The 22,656-nt window shown below is 34.4% G+C and overlaps 1 protein-coding gene across 4 annotated transcripts in view; it reads left to right on the top strand.

Moving 5' to 3' along the window:
- The window catches only part of LOC142336325 (uncharacterized), a 34,739-nt gene that overhangs the window by 10,312 nt on the left and 1,771 nt on the right, over window positions 1-22,656 (top strand). For 3 of the 4 annotated variants that reach the window (XM_075385094.1, XM_075385103.1, XM_075385077.1), the window contains exons 2-6: window positions 6,986-7,274; window positions 8,007-8,510; window positions 9,012-9,383; window positions 9,897-10,585; window positions 20,129-20,306. In XM_075385094.1, the coding sequence (XP_075241209.1) occupies window positions 7,016-7,274; window positions 8,007-8,510; window positions 9,012-9,383; window positions 9,897-10,585; window positions 20,129-20,306 (2,002 nt within the window). In that variant the 5' untranslated portion in view covers window positions 6,986-7,015. Of the gene's footprint in view, window positions 1-6,656; window positions 7,275-8,006; window positions 8,511-9,011; window positions 9,384-9,896; window positions 10,586-20,128; window positions 20,307-22,656 lie in introns of all 4 variants that reach the window. The other variant, XM_075385085.1, reaches the window with a different exon arrangement.

Below are 22,656 nucleotides of genomic sequence, written 5' to 3' on the forward strand. Positions count from 1 at the left end.
TCATGTTACTCATACAAACAGCAAACAGCACTGTATTAAATATGGAAATAGTGGAAATAGTGTGGGAGGAAATAGGAGAGAAATGTTACAACTCACCCCCCTTCGAAGGAAAATATAAAAACTACAAACTTACCAAAGGTATATCATGCATAATAATTCACGGGCTAAATAGTCCATATCAAAATAATATGCTGAAATGCATAATAAACGTAGAATCAGGAATATACGAACAAGTACAAGTAATACCAGATACAAACAGTGTTACTAGAGTTAATGACAAGTTATTTTTGCTGGCTCTGCTTCTTCGCTTTCTGGTTTATCGGCCAGGGCAATCTAGCATATTTATTTTCCCAGTTATAATCTTTTTCGAAACCATCACCACTTGGGTACCATATAGTAGATAAACGCTCTTTAACAGTTCCCTTGTAGACGTTGAAGATTGAATTTTCAAAATAAATTTCGGTGTCGATCGCGGTTGCCAAATCAAGTAATTCTGCCAAAGATGTTTGCAATTCCTTGTATTTTTCGTCGTCCAGATTTTGAATTAGTTTAATTGCCTCAGCACGTTTTACATCGATGTCAACGCTTATTCGCTGAATATTTTTCAGATGTTGGCCAATTTTACGATTTTCTTCTGCCTTCACGTTAGCATTTCGATACAGTTGTTGATATTTTAGCTGCTGACTGTCAGCTTTCTCTAAGGCTGCTTTTAGTTCAATAATCTCGTGGTAACACTGAAGATACTCGGCCTCAAAACTTGGTTTTGTTTTAACATTGTTTAATTGGGCTTTTAGAGACTCATTTTCACGTTTAAGTTTTACCAGCTCAAGATTCTTTTCTTGCAATTGTTTGTCCGCAAGCACACAGTTTTGGATGGATAAGTCATACCTTGATTCCGTTTCGTTCCAGTTATGCTGTGCTCGATCGAGGGCTTTCTGTAAGTTGTCTATTTTCTTTTGCATAATATCCTCATTATTTTGTTGCGTTTGCAATTCAATGGACGATGTTGGAAGATTTGCAGGGAAAGCAGGTGAGCTAGAGGTACAAGGCTGCGGATTTCGTGGAGGTTTTGACTTTACGTAAGTTGAGCTAGAAGTACAAGGCTGCGGATTTCGTGGAGGTGTTGATTTTACGTTTGGCCCGAGCCATTCCGAGTTGTACCCATTTGGGAAGGCGGTTAGATACTGGTAAGGTACGTTTAGATAAATTTTGAGCGAGTTGAAATGCACGGTGTAGGTTTGTGTTGATACGTTTCTCATCTTGATCCGACAAAAATTGAATTCAGGCAGTAGTTGAAGGTTTCCATTCTCCAGTTCAAATTTCCCAATCGCATTTGATGGTAAAATATGGCGCTTCGTATTTAACGTTTTGTTCTCGTACTCTCGATCAGCAGTCTTTTGCCAGATATTGGCCTCTGGTTTCAAGGAATATTGCAGGAACTCAACAAACTGAGGATTTATGAAGTTTAGATGTTGTTCTCGTTCTTTTTGTATCTCGAGTCTCGATTTTTTGTTGGGAAATTGTCCTGCCTCTTTTGGGAGGTTGTCGAAAATTTTTCTTTTCTTCGACTTAGTTTCTTTGGCTTTTGCTGTCCACTTGTTAAAGTTGGAAACAGGAGTCTCCAATATTGGAGCTCTATTTGTTTTAGCAGGAACCGTGTCCTGACTGGTTACTTGACCGGGATTGGCAGGTACCTTGTCCTGATTTGTTACTGGGTCAGAGTGATTTGCTAATGCTTAAAAATTATGCTTAAAATGTTTGAACTTGCCTTTTTTGCTGTATAAAGTTGCTAGTCAAATAATCGACCTTGAAAAAGCGTTTTAACTGAAAAAAAAGATTTCGTAATATTACAAGATTGAAATAAGCAGAAGAATAAGCTCTAAGCTATAAGCTCCACCAATCATATACGAATGATTGACCATTGAGGTGAAAATAGGGTGAGTAAAAATATTATCATAAGGGTAAACTTTTTAGCCGTCACAATTGGCACAAACCTTCTCAGGTCGAGTTGACTGAAGTGATCTCTGATCAGACCATTTCGAGCGCACTTTAGTCTGGACAATGGTATGATACTTGTCTGATCACAGTTCACTTAAGTCTGGAACTTGTCTGATCAGAGGTGGTTTCGAGCGCAGTTTGAGCAAACAATGAGCTTCGAGCGCTCTCTAGTCTGATCAGAGGTCACTTCAGTCTGGGACGATCTGATCAGAGGTCACTCTTGTCAGGAATGGTCTGATCAGAGACGATTTCGGTCTGGACCTCAGCATTGGTAGCCTGATTACTGATATTTCAAACTAAAAATCTCCTAAAACGTATATATAAAGCGTTGAGATTATTAGGTGTACTCTTTAGGCGTACTTTTTGGCTCTTTTTGGCCACAGAAAGCCGGGTACAAGACATATATTATATAAATTATATAAAACATATAAGATATACACATATATATATATATATATATATATATATATATATATATATATATATATATATATATATATATATATACTAAAAAGCATTTTGTTAAATTAAAATTAACGCCAAAATATGTGGATTCGTTCATGTAATTTTGGTTGTATAGTTTCTGTATCTTAAAGAGTAAAATGAGATGAAGCGTAAGTGAGCTAACAAAGAGTTAGCTAACAAATAGTTACGGTGGGAACTCCTTATGCTAACAAAGAGTTACGGTGGGAAATGGATATTTTTAAATGGATATTTTGGATATTACGGTGGGAAATGGAGGTTGCTTTTTCCATGTTGTGTCAAGTAGTGATAATAATATGCATCAAAGCGTTTAATTTTCAATTTCAGTTTCCTTTCTGATAAAAGTTACACAAATGACACATTCAAACGTTTGTTCCGACCTCACTTGTGGGGGAAGGAACTATATACTCAAATGGTTTTTTTGTTCAGACAATTTTGGCCGGTCGATATATCGTTGAAAAAACGTAAGTGGTATCAATAAAAAGCTCGTCCAGCATAGAGTTCGACACTAAAAAGATTTTTCCGGATTTCGTTTTTTTTCTCGAGGAGTTATTGACGATTGAAGTTTTGTGCGAACACGTGATATTTGACATGATTTTGTTAAGTTTTAGTGTAATTTTTCTACAAATTAAGACATTTTTTATTAAAAAAATGATTTAAAGTTACATTTCACGCCCCAAAAGAATCAATTTTGAGTTCCTATTAGACGAAAGGCGATTAAAAGACTCTGGTCCCATAGGGAAGTTGACTATCAAAAAAAATAGAATTCTACTTGAGAGCTCTTTTTTTAGAAAACTTTTCATATTTTTTTGTTTCCTTAAGTCACCTAGAGACTAGTCACTATTCATACCGAGGTTCCGTGAATTACAAACCTGATTTACAGCTTAATGAATGCCTGAATACCTGATTTAAAGCTTAATGAATACCTGAATACCTGATTTAAAGCCCAATGAACAAAAATTTCGTTTTCAAGGAATCACTCGTGTTTTTTTTGGCTTCGACTCATTTTAAATGAAATTTTGATTTTACTAAATTTAAACCATAAGCTATTGGAGATTTTACTTATGGAGATATTAATTAATTTTTGGAGTCCCATGGCATGAACTCGTTGACTGAAAATGCATTAAGTTTCGTAATGAGCATTAAGTGACCCTATCTAGAGCTTTGAGTAAACAGCTATTGGCTGTTCAGACTTCGAAATTGATTTTCAAGAAATTTTTTTAACATTAACCAATCATAAACACATTTTCGTGAGTTGCAAGTCAGTTTCAGTAATGACAGGACTCCTTTTTTCTACTGCAACCAAAATTAATCTGCGGTTTTATCTTGTGACTATTTGTTATATGACTTCAATGACACACGATTTCAAAATTTTCTTAAAATTTTGAAAAAAATTTGACATATTCTTGTTATTGGTCCCTTTTGAAATCTTTTCACATTATGTTGATGCTGATATCTCCTATTGGCTTCGAGAAGATGTTTAGGGGATCGCGGATAACGTTTTCTGAGAAAAACTTATGGTTTGAAGGGCTTTGACACTTTCTTCGCGCAATTTTCCACTAATTTTTTTATTTAATTTTGTCTGCATTTGTTGTTGTTTCCATAGTCATAAGACTTATTGCGATGTCTTATTGATTTATATGCACGGAAAATATCCTTGCCTTCCAATAGAGGGATAATTGAGCATTTTTATTGATTTCCGTTGAATGCTATTGAATTTAATGCTGTTAATTATTTAGAAAAGATCTTTTGAGAATTTTTTTTAACAATAAACGATCTTGACCCTTATTTCGTGAACTGTAAGTGAGTCGCAGCAAAAAGCAGACCCTTTTTTCTACTTCAAACAAAATTAATCTAGTTAGGGGTTTGTGTTCTAACAATCAGTGTTATGATTTCGATGCACGATTTCTCATAATTTTTTTTTTAATTTTTTGGATATATTTTGTATATTTGGTTCCTTTTTGAAACTTAACACATTATCCGATTATTGGCATTTTTATAAGTTTAGAGCAGAAGTTCAATGGATCATACATAAAGTTTTCAGAGAAAAGCTAAAGATTTAAATGGCTTCGACATTTTCTTTGCGCAATTTTCTACTTATTTTTTGGATTCTGCCTGTGTTTGTTGTTGATTCATTGTCAATGACTTTTTGTAATGTCCTATTGATGAGCTGTGAATGAAAAACATTCTCGTTGTCTCTTTGAGGCATAACTTAGCATTTTTATTAGCTTTCAATGAAAGTTTTTGTACTTATTGGGGTTGATACTACGGGCTTTCTCAAAAAATTTCAATGTTTCAATATATTTGTTCATGTTTGTTGATTCATTGGAGCCAAATTGTTAAGAAGAAGAAACCTATTTCTGTTAAAAAATGAGTTGAAAGATGAAAGGTTTTTACTGAAAAATTCATTTTTTAATGGCTTTGACACTTTTCTCACTCAATTTTTTTTTGAATTTGCTGTGTTAGCCTGTTTTTTTTAAATTTTAGGTATCCCTAAAAAGCTGACCGGTCTTATCAGCTTACAATTGAAGATCGATTGAATAATTGTACCCAAAGATTTCAGTTTATAGCGAATATGCCCAATGTTTACAATTTTATACATTTTTAAGATCTTGAGGTTTTTTCAAATTTTTCCGTTTTTGTTGTTGTTATCGTCAACTTGTAACTGTGTCTCATCATTGATCGTTCCCATACAATTCCTTGTAACTCGACATGTTTACTGATATTATGACGCAACTGATGTTTTGTGTGTTGGACAATATGCGGTTTCACAAAAATGTTTTGTGAATTGTGTATTTGTGTTTCTTTTTCTCCTGCTTTAGCCCAATCGCGTAAGAAGAGATCCCAATGATTTTCAAATGGGGCTCAAAGGAACCTATTTCTTCAATCAAAGTAACTTTAGCGGAATTAGTTTTAATAGAAATTGAAACAATAATAGATAATATTGAGCTAATAGCTAATGATTTTAATAACTTCACTAATTTGTGTTTTCGCAATGTTTTTAATTTGTTGTTAGTACTTTTTCAAGTTTTTCTTCATATATAGTCCGTTCCTGTGGCTTAGTCTAACCAAAGACAGGTCCTACTGGTTTCACTATGAATTTTTGGTTAATTTATTCAGAAGTATTTCGTTAAAAGAACACGATTTTTGAGACTTGTTTGGTTTAAAAAAGGTTGAAATTATTTGGTTTAAAAAAGGTTTTTTAATTTCGCGTTACCTAGTCTCATTAAGGAAAAACTCCATCTGCTGTGTAGTTAGGAAAAAATAATATTGTGTAGTTAGGGTTTTGTCTGAGATTTTTGTTTTTGTTGATTTTTTTCTCGTAGTCTTTTCAATGCAGATCTCGTTGTAATGAGGCGTGGCATTATTTAATTCTTTTTTTAATTTACTTGTGTAACGATTTTTCTAAAACTCATTCATCTATTTTCGATGATCTTTTTGTCAAAAATGTAAGTCGAGAGACAGTTAAGTCAAAAATGTAGATGAGCCCGGTTCGAAACATCATGTGCAAACGCACATTAACGAGCCTCCTTATTTTGTTTTAATTTTCCTTTGTCTGTTTTAAACAAGGAATAGTTTTTAAAACTTTTCATTTTTATTTAACTGTTAGAAAATGTTAGATAATAAAGCTTTCAAAAAAAAGTAAGTAATATAAGTTAAGGTTCTTTTTTAAAAGAAAAAATTGTAAAACACCCTAGGTGTCACTAGTCGGTTTAAGGAATGTGTTGCGAGGTTTCGCTCATTTTATGAACATTGATTTCACGCCGACATTTCAAAAGTTTGCAGACAAACATTTTATTTATCTCCCCTTCGGTGTTTTATAACCGTTTTTCTTCTGAAATGACTTCAGTGATAATAAAGAGAAGAATTTGACAATTCTTCGAAAAACACTCCTTTCGAATTGTGTTCAATTCTGGGGATGATGTGTTTATTAGAAAACTTCAATTTCACAAACAGTTCCTGTTTTGTTATGCATTATTAAAAATGCATTTTATTATTAGGCAACTGTGTAAGTAATATAGATTTGGGTTACTAGATTAAGCTTTACTTACTTCTTGGGATAATTTTGACTATACTCGATATTATGTGAAAAATTTCATCAAAAACTACTTAACACTCATATCGAAGTACAGTTCTTATCTTTGACGGGCAAAATGTCTCCTAGCATCCGTTAGGTACGGCGCTAAACTATTAATAAATTTTAAATATCAGTTGTAATCAAAACGAATTCATTATTATTAAGCATTTTCCTTTATTTTATTGCGTGTTGTCCATTTAATCTTACTAAAATGCAGCAATCACTGTGGCACCGAGGGGAGGGAATTGTAGTCATGAAATGGCCGCTTAACCTGCTCTTGTATTTGGAGGACCCCTCTTCAATGAAGATCTTGAGTCGTCAAGTTTTGATAGATAATTTGTAATATAATGAGTGGGAACATTATGTCCGCACGTTACTAATCCTCCTTTTCATATGCATCTTACACTTGAGGGATTTTTCCGACAGGACCAGTGCTGTGTCTAAGTAGTGAATAGCATGGGCGAGCTGCCGCAATCGTCCGGTGGAGTTAGAAAATTGACAGAGATGTACCAGCAGCTTATCACTCAGGAGTCAGTAGCACCCAGACCAAAAACACTCCCCAAACAAAAATCATCTGTCCGAGAGCCAGTAGTGGCCTTGCACTCTCCTGAAATGCTGGCATCACTTGGAAAATCATTAAGTAAAGAGAATGTGAGTCCACATGACAACAACTCACTAGCACCTGATCCACCTGACGGAGATGCAACTCCTACAGGTTAAAGCCTTGAAAAAAAATGATTTCAGTTTTAATCGCAGCAAGAAGTGGACAAATATAATTATCTAATTTTGAACCAAGCTCAATTTATTCTCGCTAAATTTTGAAAATTAATGATGAAAGAGTTTTAATCGGAGAAATTATGAGCTACCCAGTTAAAGGTGTGCGTTCAAAATCAGCTGGAGAGCGGGGTCGGGGGAGGGTGAGTCTCGTTCAAAATCAGACAAAAAACCTCGGCTCTGGAGTGAAAGACTGATTGTAACAGAAACTGAAAGAGTGATCAGATCATGAAATAAAATGACAAAAACTAAAACGAAACTTTCTATGAGTAACCAAAACCCCGCCAAAAAATCGAACACCCGTAGTCTGAATTACATAATCATGCTTGGATTGGAAATAGGCAGTGATACCAGTAACGAATATGCACACGTGAAAGTCGTCTGATTGTAAGGGTATTTTGACCTGGGCGTCTCTGATCGCTGGTAACTTTTGCGATCACTGGAACGAATGCCTCCACTTGCATAGGCTGGTAACAATAAATCTAACTGCCTAAGTTTTCAGTTTACTTGTTTTATCCCCATAATGCAAAAAGATTAGGCGCACACTATGCTTAGATTTGTGGAGTTTTTTTTAGCCTTGGATTTTTCTTGTTGGAAAATTTTTTGCATCATTTCCTTATTCACTGCATCAATTTTAGACATTAATTATTTAAATATACTTTTCACTGTTTAGGCCCCAGTACTCCCGTGGAAGACCAATCTTCGCCAATCAAAGTTCCAGAAGCTAAATCATCAACTAGAGCCAAGAAAATGTCAGATTGGTCATCAATACGTGCCAGAAGCACATCCGAATCCTCCACAATTGTATCTCCTCCAACAGCCAGTGAGGCCATTGATTTAGCATACCGAAAATTGTCCAACCCACGATTATCAATCCCGAAAATAGAAGAAAACTCTTCGCGATTAGGGTTGTCAGACATGTTTGACGACAGTCCAGGAGGGTTGCCTAGACGGAGTCACACAGAATCCGACAAGAGACGGGCGGAGACTGTTGCCGGTCCGTTGTCAAGTAAATTTGGTTCGTCTACATTTTATGCTCCGCAGTTACCCTTACATGTCAGAGCATCAAGGAAGCACTCACGTGGTTCTCAAGCCAACCCGGAATCGAAAGCGATAAGTGACCTTGCAAACGTTATAGGAGGAAGTCAGTTAACGTCAGGTGGTCTCGCAGTTAAACGTGAGTAAAAGTGGAAACATCGAAATGTCTCTTACTTAGCGCATTCACTATTCTATAACAACTTCTCATTTTTTTGGTTGCCTTTTGTGCATTTTTTTCGTCACGCTAAGCGGTCTTGCTACATTAACTCATTAGAAATTACGATGTACACATAGTTTTAATGGGTGGGGCATGACAAAGGTGAGAGAGGTCAATAACGGAAAAAAATATATATTCTATGTACGGTGTACTTTCCCCGCTTTAGCTCAGAGTTTGTTTTGTTAATATATGAGTTTGTAATCAACACAAACTGCTCAATAAGGTTTTTAGATCTACAAATGCTTAGAAGTTGGAACCGTTTGATAGAGCAAGATCTTAGAGCTTGATAAATAAACTACCATATTCATAGGATAAATTTACAATACCTCTCTTTTCGTAAATTTTCCACGCTCCGCTAATAAGTAGCAACTTTTTTGAAGCGCAAAGCTCATGTTCGATTTTAAAATTGCGCTAACTTTGTAGGTAATGAAAGCGTCCGCAGACCTCGTTCACGGTCCCCCTTGCGACATCCCGACTACTACCAGAACGAGGACCATGAAGAGCAGAGATCAGTTGCAGACCTCATCAGTGCCTATCAAGGACAGTCGGAAGCGAGACGGAAGACCATCCTAGCAACATGCAGTTTCTCAGTCGACATTCCCAAACAGAATGCCGACAAGTACATCAGCCGAAGAGACAGTTTCTCACTCGAGAGCTCCCAGAAGATACCCGAACACGACTCGGACCTCGGCATGTCATACGATCCGGAATCGCATGCAATTGAGGCGCCCCAGGAACCTCAGATCCTGACTATTAGTGTGTTGCCCAATTCGGGTGAAGCCGATGCTCCCCAGGGTACATTTTTCATCTTTGATCAACCCAATTTGCGCCCTGTGATCAATTTTTTCAACGCAGGGTTATATTTTACACTCTTGTGAATGTAATTTTATCTGCGAATTATTGACAAAACAAAAGCACTAAAAAATTTTCCCCATAATATTTTTTAAGCATTTTCATTTTAAAAATAATCTTCTAAGCAATTCTAGAGCAAAAATATAAACACAAACCATAGGTTATCAAGCATAAGTCGTCAGACATAAGTAATACGTTTGTTGTAAAGTTATGTCTGCAGTAGGAACTGATTTGTTCAGTTCACTGTAACACAGACAACAATCTGTAACCGATTTGAGAAACTCAAAAAGGGAGCTTCAAACAAACGAAGGCAAACCATACCTAAGAACTGGGACATCGTGGATTATAAATCGGGTAGAACATATGTTATCGTAAGTTAAGTTATAATTCCTTACACGGTATTAGGTCTTTATGTTAAACCTAATCTTACATATTCTACAATGCGGAGTGTTTTAGAACACGTTCAGCGATCACCGCAACCTCCCAGACCTCAAAAGCCATCCTGGGCGGGACAACCAAACGTGCAGTCAAGTGGAATTCTAAACGAAATCTCAGACAAAGAGCGTAAAATTCAGGAAGCCATGTATGAAGTCATTTCAAACGAGCAAATGTTTTACAAATCTATGGATATTGTTGTCAACCATTTTTACCATTCACTCAATATTAAATTCAGCTCAGAAACCCACCCTCAGTTTGCCCAGCCTCTCAATTTGATCTTCAAAAACGCGGACAAGTTCTTAGAAATCAGTGACAAATTATTAGGCGAAATAGACGAAAAACAAGCTGACAAAGTTTTGGTCGAGCCTTATTTCGACATTTTAGTGAAAATAATGAGCACAATAATGTTGAAACCGTTTAAAAGGTATTCAGTTATGAAACACCAACAAGAACAGGAGCTGGAAAACTGCAGAAAAGATCCAGAGTTTGCTTATTATCTGGATACTTTGAATATGAACCCTTGCACTGGAGGTCTGACGTTAGATGCGTTTCTGCTGAAACCAGTCCAGCATGCCACCAGGTATTCGTTACTTATGGATGCTGTAGTTAAGAGACTGGAAGAAAGTGACCCTAGATACAAAGCTGCAAAGCGCGCCCACAACGAGGCCAAGTCTTTTGCAGAGATGATCAACAGCGAAACTAATCTGGTTCGTAATTGTTGTCGACATTTGCAGTAGGCAAATATTATTTGACCCTTTTTGAAATCACTCTAGGTAAAATCCTTTGTAGTTGATCAGCTGTTTATTAGTTCCACGAACATCAGCTGTCATTGACATTTCTCTAATAATTAAAAGTTTTTTCCTTCCAATACTATTTGCTGCGTAACATATCTGTTTCGATCCGTTCCCCAGTCATTGTTTCCCAGGTTGAGATTTCGTCAGACAAATAATATAAGAATTGCGGTGAAAAACTTTTCACCGGAAAGCGGCCGAATCTTTTATCAGTGAAAGCAGTAAATTTTGTGTAAGATTTGCGGATTTTAGCGGTAAAATAATTTGCATGACGCTACTGGTAGCGATGAAAAATTTTCAACCACAAATCACTTTTTTTCCACAAATCAAATTTTTCAACCACAAATCAAATTTTTCAACCACCACCACCACTTTCACCGCTGAATTGAGCATTTGCGGTGAAAAAATATATTCCTACTACAACAGATTTCATCTTCCTAGAGTTGATAAACAAGTTTGTCTATCTGTTAAATCACTTCAATCCAAGAGGCGGAAAAATACAACTGGAAAAAATAAAAGAACAGAAATTTCGGGTAGCTATTTAAAAAATTGATTTTGATCCCGAGTCTGTGCAATGTGCATTTTTATTTTGATATCTGTTTCCGAATGTTTTGAAGGAAATACAAACAAAAACGTGACGTAGCTAGAAATAAAACAAATGATCCCTTTTATTTCGACAGGTACATTCTAGGATATCCCATCAGTGTGATCTAATGAGAAGTTGGTCAGATTTATAATCAATTTTGGATAATTTTAACTCTGCTACCAAAGCTAAAGGCAAACAAGGAGGCTCGGTAATGTGCGATTGCACATAAGGTTCCGACTCCGCTCATCCACAATATTGGCATAGTTGTCTGCCAAATGTGGAACAAATAGAAAAACCCAAAAAATATTTTTGGGAACCACAAAAACCCAAAAAAAAAACGTTTTTTTTTTTCGAAAAAAAACAATGTATGAGCAAAAACCTAGCCTCGAGAGCAAATAACTCAGTGGAGTAAAAAATGATGCATAAGATTGATGAGATATGCCAATAATAAGAGAGCGAGTTAGGACGAACAGCAAAATCAAACAGCAACAACAAACACTAATTACAGCAAAAACTTTATATCCGTGTTAAAAAACAGAAGCCAATAATAAAATCAACATACAGTCAAATAAAACTGAAACTAAACAAAATAACTTAAGAATCACCAGAAAAGATATGGGACCAGTCCATAAAAAATTTGGCAACAATTAGACAAAAAGAACAAAAGCAGAAAAAATTCGCTTATTTTTTTTTAAAACAATTAATTTCAAAGATATGAAAACCATTAGAGATCAAATAAAATATCCCAGAGAATTACAACTACAAACGCTTCTATTGAAGGAAAGTAAGACCTAACCTAATTCAACTTTTTATTCGGCTAAAAAGAACAACAAAAAGACAACAAACAAAGTTCAATTAGAACTTGCCAGAAAACGCTGTCGGATCCGGAGAGCGGTATTTTGGCGCTCAAAAATATGTTCCATGGAGCTTTCGTCAAACACCAATAATTTAGTAAGTGGCTTTTTTATGAGATTAGGTAACCAGTAGACAAAAGAGAATAAAAGTGCAAAATTAAGTAATAATTCTGATGTTTTTTCGAAACGAAGTTATTTCCAAAGTAATGAAAGCCATTAATTACAAAATGAAAAAATTGATTAGGCTTGCATATTCGTGCAAAGGAAGCCCTTGTGACCTGCCATTATCCGGAATAAGTCTTTCGTCTTCAAAAAGAACGTCAAACTTGACAAAAAGCAAATCAATTTACTTTTTTTTGTGAAAAACCCGTGGCGAATTCAGTAAAGTCATAACAAATTCTTTAAAAACAATAGATTTTGTGACACCAATCCCTTCGACACCTTCCCTTAACAATAGTCTTGTCATGTTTGGCCTGTAATTAACGAGAATAGGTAACAAACAGACAGTAAAAGGAACAAAATTGCGAAGTTAAAAAGTGTTTTTTTTTCATTTCGAAAACAATTGTTCTCAAAGTCATAAAGTTTTTGAAGTCATCAGCTATATACTAATATCAGAATATCGGCTTATCTTTTCTTCTTTGCAAAGCCCATGAAATCTGTAATTATACAGCAAACTTTTTCCGAGTAAATCGACAAATTAAAAGCGATAGTTGAAGACAAAATTTAAAAAAAATTTAAAATAAATTCTTCAAAAAAGTGTCGAAGTCGTTAAAACAATAATCTATGCCTTTCCGGATTCTAATGTGTTCAATTGTGTCTTACTTTGAACGCCAAAAACGTGATATGATAACTGTCAATGTTGTGATAAAGTGAAAAAACTAGAAAACCTGAAAAACGGGCAAATATCTAAAAATAAAAAAATCTAAAATCTAGTGGTATCGAAGCCAGAAAACAATAATTTTATGCTTATAACCGCAATAGAGATTCAAATAAAAATTAGTGGAAAGAAGAAGCATTCTTTCTTTGCTGACACGAAGCTAAAAGTTGACTAATTTAAGAAAAAAAATAGAGGAAAAGTTCTTTAAGCCATTTTTTGTATATAAATAAATTACTTTTAAAAGTCAAAACGACAATAAGCTTTCAAGTAAAAAACTAAACGCAATATCTTGGAGTTTCTCAGGAAGTCAATTTAACCTATCACTCCTGAGCTTTGATTTGATGTATTCGTTTCTTTAATTAATATGAAAAATTTTAATTTTTTTTAAAAAAAGACCGACTGATTACAATCCGAAATCTTCTTGGATTGTAATAGTCCAAGATTGGTCTAAGACTAGCCCTTCCAATTTTTTTCGTACATTAGGAACACCTAATTTTTTGAGTGTTTTAGATATAGATAGTTTGTTAGTTAATAACTCAAAAATAAGCTCTACGTTTTTGATAATCAACGAGTAAAGTTAGCAAAAAACGGCAAATTTTTAATTACAGAGCACTCTCAACAGAAGTTGAAGTAGAAATAGCCCCCTTTTGAGTCTAAAAAGATTATATTAGTGTTGTTTGTATGGGGTTGTACTACCGGCAAATTTAATCAAATTGGACTAAAGAAACCTATTTTTTGCTGTTTTTGATGAAAAAGTCTGAATTTTGAAATGTTTAGCATAAGTTTTGGACAAAAAATTTAAATCATCATAATCAACAATACTTTTCTGTTCTTAGCAAAAAAATCAACGGCTCTATTCTTAAAAATTTTAAACAAAATTTTAAATTAACAAAAATTTAGGCAAAAATTCCGGAAAATATGAATGGAGACCACGAAATTCACCCTACTTTTCTCAGAAGTTTACACCTCGATAACTCCCTGTAAAAAACGAAAATAAAAAAAATCTTTTTAGTTCCACTTTCTGCGTTGGACGAGATTTCTAATGATACAAGTCTCAACTCTCTATGATGAATATATCGATCGGCGAAAATAGTCTGAACAGAAAAACCCATTTGAGTATATAAGATGGGTTGGAACACTAAACCCAAAACATCAGTTTGACCGACTGAAAAACAGAAAGTAAGAAATACTTTGAATGCTCATGATTATTTTATACGATTTTGTAAGGAAATATGTTACATTAATGTCGCAATTGCTAGCAATTTTAGCATTGTTCCGACATAGAACAACAAAATTTGTTTTCATCCAAGCATTCTGCAGATTTTGGACAAGAAATTGTGCCATCTTTTTTGATGTATTTTTAGAAATTTTCTCAGCCTTGTCAAAAAGTCAAAAATCGATTGTTTTGATTGGAAAAAGACAATCTTCAAACTCATTGCACAAAATTGATCGCAAAAAATTTTAATCTGAATCCAATCCAAAATGTCCGGATTAAGTGCTTTTAATGGAACTGTTATGAAAAACTGTAATCATGCAATTCAAAAAAAACTGTATATGAATAAACGGGACAACTGTTTGAATATCTATCAAAAATTATTACAGACAGGCCGTTTTTATGGAAACCAACATTCATTTTAGCTCAATCCAATCATTTACAATCAAGACCAGGTGCAAGAAAAAATGAAAAGTTCAAAAATAGCTTTAAGAGAATTGTTCTGATTTTTAGTTTTTCACTGGTTCACTCATTCTCTCTTCTTGAAGATTCTTGAAGATGTTGTTTCCAGCATCTTTGAATATTGTCGTGGTCTCCAGCACGAGTAACAAGAATTTTAATATTGTAATAGTTATTTTAAAATGGCTCCAAGGAACAAAAATTCACAAGTATTGTTCGTCCGTATTAAAATAAAAAGTAAAGATCAGCCTAAATTTAAATTGACTGATATGGGTTAACTTACAGCTTAAGTACGACAAGTATACGTATATGACAATTACGAAAAAAGTGCAGTTTTTTTGCCTTTAATATATCGTTCTCCCAACTTAAGAATTGATCATTGATATCTACGGTGAGGTTGGCGAGTTGACTTATAATAATCATTGATAACTGGAAAGTCGAATATATCGCCCAAAATTATTGTAAGTACATCGATAGACTGGTGATTTGAATAAATTTGAAGCAACAATTTGGTTCCAATCAGCAGCCGATATTCAATAATATCACTTTGCCAACTTGAAGTGAGGAAGTTTTCTTAAATATTGAAGTTTCAGTTTAAACTCATATGTTGTCTAATTCAAGACATATCCCATCCTCGCTCAGTTTTCATAGAGGTATCTTCGTAGAGGTATCTTAGAAAATTCTTCCGGCTGATTATTTTTGTATTCATTGCGTCCGTTGTGCTCATGACCCTAGAAGTTCTCATGGCCCCAGATGATTGTTTCCCTTCGGTTAGTGGAATTAAGCGAAGTCATGTCTATGCTTTCCCTTTTGCTCAAACTTCGCGAGACAGTAGATTGCTGATTATTAGATTCAGTCCGGAAGTCATCAGATTCCAGCCTTTCATTTTGGCTGTCACTAAGGAGCACGGTCTTGGTTGGGTTATCCGGCTGGTTGAATGAAGTGTTTATTCCTTTGGGTATTGTAAAAGCGGCTATTACTGCTGATGAAATGCTTGTCGCTTTTAGGAGGACTTGGTCGATTAGACCAAAATTAGTGACCTCTGGAAGTCTACCTTTCGTTCACAGCAGTAGCTCCACTGGATTATTGCCACTCGTCTTGAAAGCATTTCTATGGGCCAACAAAGTTCGTTGTATTAAAGAAACAAATGACAAATTGAGTTTTTGAATCCAAGCTTGATTAGTTCGTACCACTCTCTCAGCAAGTCCGTTTGCTCGCGGATGAAAAAGGGATGACGCTATCTGTTTAATCTACAGTGATTCGCCATTGTTTCCGGTCACCGCTAACAAACTCGGGACCATTGTCTGACACTATCGTGTTGAATATCCAAAATTGAGCTCATCAATAATTTCACTGTTTGTGAATTTTCGTTTCCCGCAGGGAAGGCTTCTATTTAACCTGATCCCGCCTCTACTATTACTACTATATTACCTTGGCCTTTTGAATTCACCAATTCATATGGGTCTTTCGCGAACTGCTGCTTCTAGCCAAGTTGATACTGTTTTCCCCAGACAAAGCTTTTTCCTTGGCATTCTTTACAGTTAATAATTTATCAAAGAAGCATCAATTATAGCCGGGTCACAAGGCTATCATTTGGACGACTGCGTCTGTTTATTTTCTTCCCGGTGAGCCTCATGAGATTTAGCCATCACCACAGGTCTTAGTTTCGGTGGAATGAAAGACACCTCAAAAAGTGGTTCGGTTATGGATCGTTACAGTTTCTGTCTTTCGTTGTAATTCTTTCTCTGCTTTTGAACAGTGTTTCCAGTTGCCATTTTTGTTTTTCTCATGACATCTTGGAAAAAATTATTGGAATCGAGCTCAGTTCTTTTGCGTGACAGAGGTTAATTGGTCAGATTGGACACAGTGAATATTGTTGAGAGCGAGCAAAGCGGACTCGACATCTTCATTTTCATCGTGCTTGTCGTCAAACTTTAGTGTGCTCAAAGCGTCAGCATGGGGAATTGGCTCTCCCGGAGTTTATTTCACTTCGAATTCAAATCCCATCAACACTAGTTCCAATCTTTTGATTCCTGCTGACGCTGTTTAACGAATTTTTTCGTTTGTTGCAAAAATTTGGGAGGTTTGTGGTCAGTCTGTAGAGTAAACATCATTCCGAGCAACAATTGTTTTAATAATTCAACAACAAAGACAATTGCAAGTGTCTCTTGCTCATTATTGGTTAATTTCTGTTCGGCATGTGACAGTTAAACGGAGACGTAGATCACAAGATATCCCGTGGGAAGACCCAGCAAATGTTTTTTTCGGAGTCCTTCTGTTGTCACGCTTCTTTCTGTTCTCAAGCAGTAAAGCTGAACACGTGGGTTAGCATATAAGTTGTTTTTATTTTCTTTAAAAGTTTTTCTTAACGCTCTTTTTTCCAATCTATAGTCATCTTTTCCAATTTTGTTCAAAATTAAGATTCTTGTAACAAATCTGGTATCATTCGACAATACAATAATGTTGAACCGACAAAAAATTACAGTTGTTTTTTTCTTGATGCTGTTTTTGTCTTTCTCAATATGCTTAGGATTGGTGCTATTTGTTCTTTAGCAAAAAAGCAACCCGGAAAATGAACACTTGCGACTTGTTTTGAGCTGGCTTTTTTTCAATTGAATTTGGAACAATTTTCACTGTGTCAAGTTTTGACCTCAAGCACTCACCTCTCCTATTGCTCTTATGGTGTTCCATATAACAGGTCGATGCAATTCTGGATGAATGACACTAATGTTGTCTGGCCTGAGGAACTGTAATCCCTAATATGTATCTTGGTTGTGCTTATTTCTTTTGCTTCTTTGCCAAAATCAGTTCGATAGTTTGCGTCTGATAGGTGGAATTGGCCAAAGTATGGGGCCTATGGAGATTGTGGAAGAATGTCTGGGAGTGTATAATCTTTGTCCATAATTTTGTCAGCAATGTGAGTTTTTTAGTCCACGCAAAGTCTTAGGCGTCCATTTTATTTGCTGCCACACTACTGGAGATGCATTTGTGACAACACCAGGTTGCACAGTTTCTAGGATGCTCTGTCGTATCAATGAATTATGGTTCACTTTGACCCTGTCTTGTAAGGGTAGATGTATCTTTCTGGAACTGCAAAAACCTCGCTATGATCCCAGAATTATTTTCATATGGCTTTTGTTCTGTGGCTTTTGAATGCAGGTATTTTCTCATCACAAAAAGTGTTGGTGCTCTCGTCATTTATTATGTCTTCCCCAATTTTTCGGCGGACTGTATATCTGCTCGATTTGTTGCTTTTACTTACTCCCGTTCTGCTCAACACCAAATGTTACTGATTCTGGAAGCACCTGTTGATGACCATCATAGTTCTTAGGTCATCTGATTTGCTCAGCTCACTGAGGTTTATCAAGTTCAGCCCAGATGAGTATTGAAATTATGGCACTATGAGCACCGGTATGTGTTTTTATTTTGTATCTTTACTTGTTTTTTATTGTAATGTACTCCCATGTCACTGACATGTTACTTACGTTTTCCAGTGTATAGTACATCCTGGTCTGGACAACATTGTCGTGGTCTGGAGCACGAGTAACAAGAATTTGATTTTTGTAAAATTTGAATTTAAAATAGCCTCACTGTACAAAAAGTTACAGTCTGTACCAGTATAAAAATGTACAGATCCGTCTAGATATAGATAATTTGGTATGGGATAATTTACACTTTATGTATGAACTGGTTTTTTCCTGTACTGTATATAGCAAATACTAGTACAGTTTTTTAAAGAAAAGTCAGAGATATGAATTGTTTTTTTCTCAATTATTTTTGGCACTTGTCGGTTTGCTATTGAACAAAGTTAAATCTGTACAAAATTTTTATTCAATAAACAGGAATTGCTTTTAATTGATTCTTCTACATATTCTCATCGTACAGATGAAAACTTCTTGAAAATGTTGATCTACTTCTAAATCTTAAAAATGTATTGTTTGATCATCTTTTGATTTTGTTCTGGACTCTGAAGCTCATTGACACTTAATGTTTTTTCGAAAACTCAGTTCTTTTTTAGATAACAAACAAAACTGTTTTGAATTACAAATTTTTTGATTTACCTATTTTATTTTTTGGTTTCCTCAAACCCTTTTTATAAAAAGAAATTATTGGATAATAATTATTCTCATCTGAAGGAAGCTGCATTTTTCTCGGAGTATGTTTGGCATTTTTCAAAGGGATAGTTTTTCTGGAGGAGGTTTTGTCGCTATATATATATATATATATATATATATATATATATATATATATATATATATATATATATATATAAATAAATATACACAAACACATATATATATATATATATATATATATATATATATATATATATATATATATATATATATATATATATATATATATATATATATATATATATATATGTATGACTCTATCATGAAATTGATACTTTATACTCAATTTTTCTGGCGAATCTAAGCAGCTTCAATTACAATTACTGCGAAAGTGGACCAACAATCAAATCACAACAGCATCTTTTATATAACCGATTGTGATCGGCCTTTTCACCTCACCTGCTGGTGTTCATATTTTTGACCTATGTATCGACAATCATCCGTTTTCTCGTCTTTCGTCTTTTATCAAAAATTGAATCCGTTTGTTGAAATTTTCTCTTAACAAGTAGACATTAGTCTGCCCCCTAGTTTAGACTTTTGTTTGTAACAAGTCTTTCAAAGTCTAGTGGCGGGTCAGGAACACAGTTACGGTTTAGCTGAATTATCTTCATGGGTCGAGTACGGTAATTTTTGTTGCACTTTACTGATGAGCATTGTCTTTTCAAAGTCAAGGGATTATTTTATTTGAAGTATTAAAAGTTATCACCGAGCCTTCCCCAACTAGCATTGCACTAGGCAGTTAGACCTAGAAATTAAAGATGACTTTTGCCAAAACTCTAAAGGAAAATGAATTTTGAAGACAAAATAAATGTCGTAACTAGCGAAAATTGCGAGAATGTTTGGCTGAATTGAGTTGTAATGGCTCTAACAATCGTCTTTTGTCAGCAATTAGAAGAGAGCCTCATTTTCATTTTAAAATTATGAAATTTTTGATATGTTTAATAGCAAAGATCCTAATTTTCTTTCAAATTTCCTGAAGATTTGAGTGGTCATACCCGTTGACTACCTTATTTTCACTTTCATTCTAGTTGTCTTCTAAATTGCATGCAGAATTTTTCGGTCTAATGTAAAATTGCTGGGTTGAGCTGTAAACCAGCGTGAAAACTTAATTTCAGGTAATCAGCAATGTAAACGTAGAGTCTTTTCATAAATTATTTGGGTCTAGCATGACCTTTTCGTACCTTTTTTTGTTCAAGCACAAAAGTTATTCCATAACGGCACGAAATTTTTAGACACAATTCATATTCAGATGATTTTTCAACACTGTAACATTTTTGGGTTCAATTACATCCGATAACTCCTCAAAGTGATTATTACTAAAAAGCAATTTTTAGATGGAGTTTCTGTTTGAATTGACGACAGTGCTGGCTGGACTGAGAGACATCCCTGCCCAGAAGAAGGCAGAAGTGGATCTCATCCTATCAGAGGCCAAGAAGGGCACAGATATCAAAATGTACGGCAGGGAAATCTCCTTTGGCAGAACCAGACGGGGAGGCATCAACTTCAAACACAGTCAGTTCACAATTAATTTACTTTTTGCTGTCATTTTTTTAACTATTGACGAATTGCTCAATTTAACGTTTGTGGAGAAATTATTTGCGAAGCTCGGGATATAACAAATGCTGCATTTGTATCCTGCTACAGATATTCTGGACACATGGGACATCGATATGTTCGATATATGCTCCAAAGGTCAAATAGCTAGTAGAACTAAAACAATTAAGACCGCAGAAGCCAGGATAAAGCTAGCACCAATGTGTTAACTAAAATTCATCAAATTTTTTTTTCAGTCAGCAGAATTCTCTCAGAAAAATGCCAGTTTAATAATTCGTTCATTTTCTTCAATAATGCCGATATTTTTATTTTGGCGGCTTTCATAGATGAATTATTTTTAAGTTTAGGAACTTTTATAAAGTTTAAGAATGTTTGTCTCTAAATGATGTATCAGTCTATATCTCATTATGATTAATTACAGCTGAATTTCCTTCAGCTCAAGTTTTCTACATCTTTCGGTCCCCTCAAAACTAATTTATACGGTTAAAAGAGAACAAATTTTCCAGCAGTAAATCCTTTTAATTAGATCAGTAAAATTTTTAAATGAAAATTTTAAAGCTAAGGTTTTTTTAATGCCAAATAAAAGTGAAATTGATTCAGGATGGCAAATGGAACAAAAGCAATTGCCATAGTTAACTAAAAGTTCGAAGCAAAATTTTCGAATTGATTTCAATAATTTTGAGTCTTAAGGAAAAGCTTTCAAATTTTAGGAAAACTTTTAAGTGATTATCTTTTTCTTTTTTACAAAAAAATCTGTTATCTAAAAACGCTCATAAACTCAACTGCTTTTTTGAATTAAAGAATGCTTTTAAGTCAAATAAACAGTTTCTCGACGTTTAAGTTTATATTTAAAAACAATAATCGAAACTTCTAGAAATTTACTCTTTTTTGCAGTGAGATGATATCAAATGACAGACAAAAAGTTTCAATTGGTGATTCAATATTTTCTTAACAGAGATGCATAAAAGCACAGAGAAATTTTGCAATTGGTATAAAAAATGCATTTGGAACTACCAATCTTACTAATTTTCATTTTCCGAAGAACTTCTTCTCTCGAAAATGGCTTCAAAAGAGGGCATCATTATAAGGTGGGGAAATTTCCGAATGCTAATCAAAATTTTTAAGCGCCATGATATAAAAAAAAGCACCAAGACAAGTTTATTGAACAAAAAATTATACCTTTAACGGACGATGAATGAATTGGGAAAACCAGTTGAAAAAAAAACGGATAAATAAATTTTAAAAAAAGCAATAAAATTCAATGTCAAAGTGTTGCATGTGAACAAAAAACAATAACAAGCTTGTTAATTCTATTAAAACACCTTTCTCTCACTTTAAATTAAAATTAGAATGAAAACAAATTTTGTCGCAAAACCATCTTTTACTGGAAGATTTCCGGAAACGACTCGAAGAGCCGGCTGGGGTAAAAAAGACTGGACCGTCAATTAGTTTGTACATACTTAAGCCAGTCATGAGAACTACTATAATATTTAAGGTCTATTCATTTAAAAAAGTTGCTATCAAAAACAACTTAAACTAAAAATCTATTAAAAATTGACTTTTTTTAAAAAAAATTACAAGGGCACAAAGGCAAGGAAAATTTTTTTCAAGCAATTATAAACATAGAAGCAAAACAGTTGACAAGTCATAATAGGCTAAGAAAAATCTAAGATTGGACAAAAACGAAACACTGCAAAATAAACAAAGAAAAATAATTCAAAAATTTGTTCGCATATTTCTTTTATTTCTATAAAACCGTTTTATACCAATGAAACGGTAATCACTTGGTACCTAAACAATTTGTAAGTAATTGATTTTTTCAATTCCCTTTAAAGTGGTAAAACAAAGCAACAGACAATAAATTTTTAAATTTTGCCTAAAAATCAGCAAAACAGCTGAAAACCTTCATGTTACAATTTAGCATAAAACTTATGTCAACCTTATATCAACTACTTTCAAGCCGCTATCAAAACAAACGACCCATTAATAAAGTATCAAATTTCGACCTGTTAATCAAAAAAATTGAAAATTGGTTTTGAAGAGCTGCATGTGAAGAACCAGAAAATTTCTCAAATAGAAAATTCTTTTCGTACTATTATTTCTCGCTTTCTCCAAAACCTTAGGCCGCTCTTCAATTTTGTTCAGCAACCAATCCACTGCAAGTTTTTTTCACGCGATTCTCTGAGAACCTTCTGATATACTTCTCTTCGAGTACTTAGAAAGACAGCACCCAAATTCATTTCGAATTCTTTGAATTGTAATAATTCTTCAATAGACCTAAAAAAACGCAATTGGGGCTTGTACTTTC

This window comes from Convolutriloba macropyga, chromosome 1, assembly GCF_964194025.1.
Source record: "Convolutriloba macropyga chromosome 1, txConMacr16.3, whole genome shotgun sequence".
In the NCBI taxonomy this organism is placed as follows: Eukaryota; Metazoa; Xenacoelomorpha; order Acoela; family Convolutidae; genus Convolutriloba; species Convolutriloba macropyga.